Source organism: Rhinoraja longicauda, chromosome 4 (genome assembly GCF_053455715.1).
Source record: "Rhinoraja longicauda isolate Sanriku21f chromosome 4, sRhiLon1.1, whole genome shotgun sequence".
NCBI lineage: Eukaryota > Metazoa > Chordata > Chondrichthyes > Rajiformes > Arhynchobatidae > Rhinoraja > Rhinoraja longicauda.
Window position 1 is genome coordinate 20,819,359 of NC_135956.1, and position 10,701 is coordinate 20,830,059.

The window sequence follows — 10,701 nt, forward strand, 5'->3', positions numbered from 1 at the left end:
AAGAGCAGTAGTTAATATTTCAGGTTTTCATACCCTTTTCCAGTTGATCTGACAAATGATCGAGCCTAAAATGTTGACCATTTCTCTTTTCATAGATGCTGCATGGCTTGTTGAGCATTTTTTGTAACTATTCCATGATTATAGAACCTATCTCTAATTCAATTATTGTGAACACCCTTTTTCTCCTGAATTTTGTTGCACTTGTCCCTCTCACCTATTTCCATGCAAGTTTGAATCTTCCACCTGTTCCTAATTAAGGAAGTCCTAACCTTTCATCTCACTGGGTCCATTACAGTTCCAATTAAGCATTATTTCCCGATTTCTCCTGTTACCCTTCTGCCATTTGTCCATTTTTGTCATTCTTCTGTCTGCTTGCTGCTGCCACTATTTTTCAGACTAAGTTATAACTTACAAATGTAACAGTCTCCATAGCTTTATAATTGCATTTATTCCCAACAACTCTCAATTGGTCTGAAGAGGGGTCTTGACTCAAAACGTCACCCATTCCTTCTCTCCAGAGATGGTGCCTGTCCCACTGAGTTACTCCAGCATTTTGTGTCTATCTCAGTTGGGCAAACCGTACGAACCATTGCATTTATTAGGTGTTAATCATGAAACTCTCAAACCTTCTGTGGTGAACTGGCTATTTCAGGTAAATTCAAATAGTGTCTTACAGAAACGAAACTAGAATCTGCAAAGAACTAAGGGTTATGTAATCTAGGATCGGAACATTTGGCCCTTCGAGCCAGCACTGCCATTCAATATGATCATGGCTGATCACCTAAAATCAGTACCCCTAAAATCAAAATCCTGCTTTTTTCCCCATATCCCTTTATTCCTTTAGCCCTAAGAGATATATCTAACTCTCTCTTGAAAACATCCAGTGAATTGGCCTCCACTGCCTTCTGTGGCAGAGAATTCCACAGATTCACAACTCTCTGGGTACATTTTTTTTTCCTCATCTCAGTCCTAAATGGCCTACCCCTTATTCTTAAACTGTGGCTGCTGGTTCTGGACTCCCCAACATCGGGAACATTTTTCCTGAATCTAGCCTGGCCAATCCTTTAAGAATTTTGTATGTTTCAATAAGATACCCTCTCATCCTTCTAAATTCCAGTGAATACAAGCCCAGTCGACCCATTCTTTCATCATATGTCTGTCCTGCCATCCTGGGAATTAACCTGGTGAACCTACGCTGCACTCCCTCAATAGCAATAATGTTCTTCCTCAAATTAGGAGACCAAAATTGCACATACACCAGCTGCAGTTTCACCAAGGCCCTGTGTAACTGCAGTAGGATGTCCTTGCTCCTAAACTCAAATCCTCTCACAATGAAGGCCAACATGCGATTAGCTTTCTTCATTGCCTGCTGTACGTGCACGCTTACTTTATGTGACTGATGTACAAGCACACCCAGGTCTTGTTGCACCTCCCCTTTTCCTAATCTGACACCATTCAGATAATAATCTGCCTTCCTGTTCTTGCCACCAAAGTGCATCTCACATTTATCCACATTATACTGCATCTGCCCTCTCACACAACCTATCCAAGTCACCCTGCAGCCTCATAGCATCCTCATCGCAGCTCACACTGCCACCAAGCTTTGTGTCATCTGCAAAATTGGAGATGTTACATTTAATTCCCTAGTCTAAATCGTTAATATATATATATTGTAAATAACTGGGGTCCCAGCACCGAGCCTTGCAGCACCCCCTCGTCACTGCCTGCCATTCTGAAAAGGACCCGTTAATTCCTACTCTTTGTTTCCTGTCTGCCAACCATTTCTCCATGTCAATACCTTACCCTCAATACCATGTGCTCTAATTTTGCACACTAATCTCTTGTGTGGGACCTTGTCAAAAGCTTTTTGAAAGTCCAGATATACCACATCCACTGGCTCTCCCTTATCCATTCTACTTGTTACATCCTCAAAAATTTCCAGAAGATTAGTCAAGCATGATTTCCCCTTCATAAATCCATGCTGACTTTGACCGAAGCTGTCACTGCTTTCCAAAATTGCTGCTATTATATCTATAATAATCGGCTCAAGCATCTTCCCCACTACCGATGTAAGGCTAGCTGGTCTATAATTCCCCGTTTTCTCTCTCCTTCCTTTTGTCAAAAGTGGAGTTACATTGGATCAGTTCCTATGGACTAGAGGGTAGCCAGAGTCGAGAGAACATTGGAAAATAATCACTAATGCATCAACGATTTCTAGGGCCACCTCCCTGAGTAGTCTGGAATGCAGACCATCAGGCCCTGGGGATTTATCTGCCTTCAGTCTCTCCATCCCACTAGATCCTTGATCTCCTAGTATTTCTGGGAGATTGTTTGTGTCTTAGTGAAGGCAGAACCAAAGTACTCGTTTAACTGTTCTGCCATTTCCTTGTTTCCATTATAAGTTCACGTCTGATTGTAAGGGACCTTACATTTGTTTTCACTAATCTTTTCCTTTTTATATATCTAAAGCTTTTAGTCAGTTTTTATATTCCCCGCAAGCTTTCTTTCATGCTTCCCCCCCCCCCCCCCGTCTTAATTAACCCCTTTGAATTTTATGAATATTAAACCATAAAACAAGTGAATATTTGTTATCAAATCCAACTTTCCTGAAACATTGTGCTACAGGAACTGGAAAATATTTACTATAGAACGTTGTTAATCTGCTCTCAAAATTAACTACAAGATCTGTATATGCTTAGAAATGTGTTATTTTCCAAATTAACAAGTCTCTGAAATGTTTCCTTAATAGTCAAATATTGGAGATAATGGCTGCCGTGCGAGAAGAGGATACCCGTGAACTGAGCAACACCATGTATAATAACACAGTGAAAGTCTTCTTTCCTAATAGCTGATCACCAATCATAACATTCCAATCTATTAGTTCTCAATTTGACACAACTTAACTGGCAGCTGACAGAGATACTTGGGCACAGTTCCTTAGTTTATTCTGTTACACAAGATGGATGTTGAACTCTATACATATACCATCATAGACTTAGTGTGAATTTTACCCTTGCCATTACTAGACACTGAAATTACCTGACCCAAGTAAAACATCTATTTGTAAAGGGAAAAAATAGCTTCCCTTTAGTATTCACTTGAATAGGTCAAATATTACCCAAAATGTAAACAGTACCTTTTACATTAAATACAAATCCTGATTGCTTCCAACATTGTAATACATCTCTGGTGTGAGGAATAGTGTTGTTTAAATGTCCAGTTCTTATGTAAATAAAAATCATATGGCCAATGATGTTATAATGGGCGAGTCTGCTTTGGACCAGCAAGTGTGACAGTACCTGAACAATCAAGGAACTACATAGCATTAATGTGAAATTTTATCTAATCATTTCTAGCCCACACTAGACATTATGAACTTAAGATGTAATGGAGTGGTTTACATGGAGCAGGCCATTGTAAATTATTATAAAATAGCATGTTCATCTATGTATGTGCAATCATGTTTCGGTGCTGATTCAGAAAATATAATAGCAACGGCTGAGTTGAACAATAGTTACATGTTGTATACAATCAATGTTAATAACCCAACATTGTGACAAAGTAACTTATGAAAATACAAGAAATGGTAAAGTATTATTGGGTTAGTATATTCATTTAAAATAAATAAATATAAAACAATCTTTTGTGGTTAATATGTTGAAGTTGCCTATAAACTAGTTCAATGAAAAATACAACTACACTGAAAAAGAAACAAAAATCAGAACACTGAGAACTCGCAGGTCAAGTAGCAGTTATGGCGGCAACAGTTGTATTTTGAAATTTTGGGTTATAACACAGTATCAGGATTATGAAGCAAGAGGAAAGAGTACCAATGTATAACAGTGCATGGGAGGTCGGTCAGAAGCTGATAGGTGGAACCAGGAGAAGGGGAATTTGGGCAGGTGAAACCAGATGGGGAAGTGCGGGGAAAATGAATGGAGGGAGAAGCAAACGAGGTGAACAGGGTGAGTAGGCATAGGAGTAGAAAAGGGGTGAGGGTTACCTGTCATTGGACAATTCAATGTTCATAGCATTGGTTTGTAAGACACCCATGTGGAAGACGAGATATTTTTCTTCAAATTTGTGTTTAGTCTTACCGGCAGTGGAGAAGGCCGGGTTGGTGTAGGAGTTGGACTGACAGGTTGGTGTAGGAGTTGGAAGGAGTTAAAATGACATGCAACCGAAAGCTCATGGTGTACAGAACACTGATGCTCGGCAAAACAATCGCATAATCTACACTTGGTTTTTTTTGCTCAAGATTCCAGCATCTGCAATCTCTTTTGTCTCCAATATTTCATGCTAGTCAGGTAAATGAAAGCAGGGAAAGGAGGAAAATGGTACAAGAGCAAAAAAGGTCACCTTAAAATTTTTAATCAGATCATAATTGCTGAGCATTTGGATAGCAGTAACGGGATCGTTCCGAGTCAGCATGGATTTACGAAGGGGAAATCATGCTTGACAAATCTACTGGAATTTTTTGAGGATGTAACTAGGAAAATTGACAAGGGAGAGTCAGTGGATGTGGTGTACCTCGACTTTCAGAAAGCCTTCGACAAGGTCCCACATAGGAGATTAGTGGGCAAAATTAGGGCACATGGTATTGGGGGTAGGGTACTGACATGGATAGAAAATTGGTTAACAGACAGAAAGCAAAGAGTGGGGATAAATGGGTCCCTTTCGGAATGGCAGGTAGTGACCAGTGGGGTACCGCAAGGTTCGGTGCTGGGACCCCAGCTATTTACGATATACATTAATGACTTAGACGGAGGGATTAAAAGTACCATTAGCAAATTTGCAGATGATACTAAGTTGGGGGGTAGTGTGAATTGTGAGGAAGATGCAATAAGGCTGCAGGGTGACCTGGACAGGTTGTGTGAGTGGGCGGATACATGGCAGATGCAGTTTAATGTAGATAAGTGTGAGGTTATTCACTTTGGAAGTAAGAATAGAAAGGCAGATTATTATCTGAATGGTGTCAAGTTAGGAGGAGGGGGAGTTCAACGAGATCTGGGTGTCCTAGTGCATCAGTCAATGAAAGGAAGCATGCAGGTTCAGCAGGCAGTGAAGAAAGCCAATGGAATGTTGGCCTTCGTAACAAGAGGAGTTGAGTATAGGAGCAAAGAGGTCCTTCTACAGTTGTACCGGGCCCTGGTGAGACCGCACCTGGAGTACTGTGTGCAGTTTTGGTCTCCAAATTTGAGGAAGGATATTCTTGCTATGGAGGGCGTGCAGCGTAGGTTCACTAGATTAATTCCCGGAATGGCGGGACTGTCGTATGTTGAAAGGCTGGAGCGATTGGGCTTGTATACACTGGAATTTAGAAGGATGAGGGGGGATCTTATTGAAACATATAAGATAATTAGGGGATTGGACACATTAGAGGCAGATAACATGTTCCCAATGTTGGGGGAGTCCAGAACAAGGGGCCACAGTTTGAGAATAAGGGGTAGGCCATTTAGAACGGAGATGAGGAAGAACTTTTTCAGTCAGAGGGTGGTGAAGGTGTGGAATTATCTGCCTCAGAAGGCAGTGGAGGCCAGTTCGTTGGATGCTTTCAAGAGAGAGCTGGATAGAGCTCTTAAGGATAGCGGAGTGAGGGGGTATGGGGAGAAGGCAGGAACGGGGTACTGATTGATAGTGATCAGCCATGATCGCATTGAATGGCGGTGCTGGCTCGAAGGGCTGAATGGCCTACTCCTGCACCTATTGTCTATTGTCTATAATCAATCTTCATAGCTGGCAGAAAAAAAAAGTTTAACTAATTTAGATACTTTGAAACAGGAACTTGCACTGAAATAAACAATCTCTAAATTGTTTTTGTAAATTGAGTGGGTATATCAAGAACATGCACCAACTTTGCACCTTATCTATCATTTGTTTCTATAGTCCTTCAGTAGGATAGCATAGGAGTTTTGAAAAACGGTATCATGGATGAAAATTTGATTTCTGCATGTAAATATGCGCAAATGGTCACATGAACTTACTGTTCAATTTAAACTTTCACAACAATGATAGAATTACTTTTGTTTCCCCCCCCCCCTCCCCACAGTAGAATGCAACCCAAAAATTGGACTAGTCTTTATTAGAATGATTAGAATCTTCAGCAAAATCCCATGAATCCGCTGTTTGGTAAAATGCTCAAGAATACTGATGAAATGCTTAAAAGAGACGATAGTCCAATAGACATTGAAATATCAAAGCCAATTACGGAAAGTACCCAAAAATACATTATTTTCTCGAGAACTAGCTTAGAAATACAGAAACAAGGAATTGCAGATGCTGGTTTTGCAACAAAAAAAAATCACCTATTCATTCTCCAGAGATGCTGTGACTCCAATTACTCCAGCACCGTGTGTCTTTTTTTACGATTATAGAACGGAGATGAGGAAGAACTTTTTCAGTCAGAGAGTGGTGAATGTGTGGAATTCTCTGCCTCAGAAGGCAGTGGAGGCCAGTTCGTTGGATGCTTTCAAGAGAGAGCTGGATAGAGCTCTTAAGGATAGCGGAGTGAGGGGGTATGGGGAGAAGGCAGGAACGGGGTACTGATTGAGAGTGATCAGCCATGATCGTATTGAATGGCGGTGCTGGCTCGAAGGGCTGAATGGCCTACTCCTGCACCTATTGTCTACTGTCTAAATGTAGCCCTTGCCAAACCACCAATAAGTTAGTGTTCACTTCTGCACACCAGCTTGGGAAGTAAATAGTCCAGGGATATATGGTATGTTTAACAGGACTATACCTAGAATCCAATGGTTAAATTACGAGATCACATAAACCAAGATGATATTCCGCATACAAAAGGATTTGAGAGTTCATACGATCAAGAATTCCATTATTGCCAATTACAGAATTATGGGGGCATAATTTAATAAATAAAAGGCAAATCATCAAGCAAAAATGAGAAAACATTTCTGTGTGCAAAATGCAGAAATTTGAAACCCCAGAAGGCAGTTGAGGCTTGGATATTTTAAATCCAAGTTTTTAAAGCAAATTTAAATCCGAGTTTTAAAAAAAAATCATGTATTAAAGAATAGTGGAAGAGGACTAGTAACCAAGCCTGGCCAGTGATTAGCTGACAAGACAAAGTAGTTTGCTGTTTATGATCAAAAAAGGCAGTGTGTGATCCATTGGGTGGGAGCCACAATATGTGGAAGGTTGCACCCCATGATCTGCCCAAGTAAAGAATAACTTTGAGGATCAGATGAATAGTGACCTTGGGCTACAATGCCACCAAGTGACATAACAGGCAGAAGTGGCTAAATGTCCTATGCCCAAAATAATAATAAGAGCACCAACACAACTCCTTGCCCTTCCTATTGTATTATGCGAGTCTCGGCATCCACCCAATCACAATTAGATGTTTTGGGATTTCCTTGAGGAATTGGATCTATCCAATACACCCTCAGTTCCACACTGAAGTCCAAATACATATTTTTTTGGAGTAGATAATTGTAACCTTTCAGCTTGCAAACTAACTCATGCTGGTAATTCTGATTAGTTTTGTTCACTGCACAAACAGAAGAAAAATGACAATTGGACTTCTACTTGCGAGAAGTATCAGAACCAATATTTGAATTAAAATAGCAATCTATAAAATATCAACATCTTTAATTTTAATTTTTTTTAATGGTTCTGGAATAGATTAAAATTCAGCCTCATGTAATGATTCATCGGGTTTGTCCAATGTTAGGTGGATCATGAAGCATCAGAGGCAACGATTTGTTTGCTGCTTGAAGCAGGAATGCTATCAAGGGATACATTAACTTTTTTTATTGTACAGTATTAGGGAAGTGAATAATTGGCCAGAATTGTTACTGCTTCAAAATCAGCGAGAATGGACCATTATTCATTTAAGAATGGAATATGGTCAGACTTTTTCCGAGGGTTCACCCTCATGAAGGATCTTCTGACATTGGCCCCAGGATTGAGATTATGGTGTTACTGGGGCCTGAGAGGGTACTTCGATGTTCTCCCTTTTGGAGCGAGGTTCGTAGATGAACAATGGGCTTCGAGGAAGTTTGTAGATTGAAGACAATACATGTCAACATTAGAAATTGAACAAACTATAATAGGAAAATAAATCACCAGCAAATACAGATAAGATGAAAATGTTTGTTTTTGTAATTTAACCAGTCTCCACAGCAGTGATTTTTAAAAATGTCAAACCTAAATGTCACATGTTAAATATTAAATATCAATATTCTGATGTAGAGGAAACTAGCAAGTGGGAACTAAATATCAGTTGTAGAAGAGAAACACAGGAAAGATCACGGAATTGGTCATGGATCTGGTTGATGCCTGCTAGTATACATTTTAGAAGCTCCAGGCAGAGGAATTTTAAGCAATTTAAACCAAACCAATCTCAACCTAACTGGAATGTGGATGGATAAACTCAGCAGAAAGTCCTTATTATCATTGGAAACTAGCACATTTTTGTTAAACCTGCAACTGCAGAGATTGAGAATTGGGAAAGATTGAACAATTTGGACATTAAAGCAGATGAATGGGATTTAAAATACTTCAGATCCTGTTGGAGAATAAAAGATTGATGGACAGGATGGATATTGAATGTGAAAGAAAGGTTTCAACTTTTGAGAAAAATCAAAAACTAGGGGTCTTTAGAACAAATCCGTTTCTAATGAATTAAGATGGAAGTGATAAAAATATCTTTCCTCAGTAAAGAACCATTGGTTGAGGCAATAGCTTAAATCAGGGATGATCAATGGCCCAACTACCAAATTTGAGCTATAACAGCGTTTGCCTGGACTATATTTTGCAAGCACAAAACGCAAGGTTCCATGCTTCCAATCACTAAAGAAACATTTTAGAACTTAAGGATGACTTAAAGATCAGAGAAGGATTGGATTAATAGTGAATTTGAGGACAAGAGAATCAGTCCGTGGTTTTAGAGGGATTAGAATAGGGGAATTGCAAAAACTGTACATTAGCATATATAAACATTGAGTGAGCTGGAACAAAGCAGTATGTAAAATTGTAATGTTAATGCAGACACCTACAGTGCCCTCCATAATGTGTGGGACAAAGATCTATCATTTATTTATTTGCCTCTGTACTCCACAATTTGAGATTTGTAATAGAACAAAATCACATGTGGTTAAAGTGCACATTGTCAGATTTTATTAAAGAGTATTTTCATACATTTTGGTTTCACCATTTAGAAATCACAGCAGTGTTTATACACTGTCCCCCCCATTTCAGGGCACCATAATGTTTGGGACTCATGGGTTCACAGGCGTTTGTAATTGCTCAGATGTGTTTAAATGCTTCCTTAATGCAGGTATAAGAGCTCTCAGCACCGTCTTTCCTCCAGTTTTTCCATCACCTTTGGAAATTTTTATTGCTGTTTATCAACATGAGGACCAAAGTTTTGCCAGTGAAAGTCAAAGAAGCCATTATGAGACTGAGAAACAAGAATAAAACTGTTAGATACATCAGCCAAACTTTAGGCGTACCAAAATCAACTGTTTGGAACATCATTAAGAGAGCACTGGTGAGCTTACTAATAGCAAAGGGACTAGCAGGCCAGGAAGACCTCCACAGCTGATGACAGAAGAATTCTCTCAAAAATAAAGAAAGAATCCCAAACACCTGTCTGACAGATCAGAAACACTTCAGGAGTCAGGTGTGGATTTGTCAATGACCACCGTCCGCAGAAGACTTCATGAACAGAAATACAGAGGCTACACTACAAGATGCAAATCACTGGCTAGCCGCAAAAATAGGATGGCCAGGTTACAGCTTGCCAAGAAGTACTTAAAAGAGCATCCACAGTTCTGGAAAAAGGTTGTGGACAGAGAGACGAAGATTAACTTATATCAGAGTGATGGCAAGAGCAAAGTATGGAGAAGAGGGAAGGAATTGCCCTAGATCCAAAGTATACCACTTCATCTGTGAAACACAGTGGAGGGAGTGTAGTGGCCTGGGGATGTATGGCTGCTGAAGGTACTGGCTCACTTATCTTCATTGATGATACAACTGCTGATGGTAGTGATGATGATGGGTCTTTGTCCCAAACATTATGGAGGGCACTGTACCTGAACTCCTTCGGCTCTCCAGCAGTGAACCCGTGTAGCTGTTGATGGTACAGGTTAATGGCAAGCAGAACCCTCTCAAGAGATGCTTCCCAGTTCTAGATCACTATTGTCAGTATCCCTTCCCAACCATGTGCTGCAGTTTGACAGTACGTACTGCATTAGTCCAGCACCCTTTCTGCACTAGTGCAAATCACAAGCACATAGATGCCAACAATAAATATTTAGTCCGCTGAATGTTCTCCAAGCACAATAATTTTGGTTTCCAAAGACATTCATTCACATGGTGAATAAATGGAAGTCAGAAACGTGAATAGGTAGATAGAATAGAATGAGGGACGTGAGCATCTGCACAAACTAGTTGGATTAATAATCTATTTGGTTGCTGTAATGCAGTGAAGATGGCAAATCATTTCAAGGTGAGAAATGATAGCAAATTTTTCCAAAAATCCTAGAGATAAAATTGAATTAAGTGCCATTACACTTTTGCTATTTAAGTATTTGACATGTAAGGAGTTAAATACCCAAGAGGAATTTAAATATTCAGCCCAACACCTGTTCCACATAAACAAGGTTTAAAAAAAATGCTGTAGACCAAGAGAAAAATGGACAGATGAGAAATAACATGAACATGTTAATCAGTTTATTT

General features: G+C 39.7%; 1 protein-coding gene across 3 annotated transcripts in view; it reads left to right on the forward strand.

Annotated features, from left to right (window-relative positions):
* tatdn1 (TatD DNase domain containing 1) overlaps positions 1 to 3,599 on the forward strand; it is a 43,754-nt gene extending 40,155 nt beyond the window's left edge. For all 3 annotated transcript variants that reach the window (XM_078398518.1, XM_078398515.1, XM_078398516.1), the window contains one exon: positions 2,750 to 3,599. In XM_078398518.1, the coding sequence (XP_078254644.1) occupies positions 2,750 to 2,852 (103 nt within the window). In that variant the 3' untranslated portion in view covers positions 2,853 to 3,599. The remainder of the gene's footprint in view (positions 1 to 2,749) is intronic.
* The last annotated feature ends 7,102 nt before the right edge of the window (positions 3,600 to 10,701 follow it).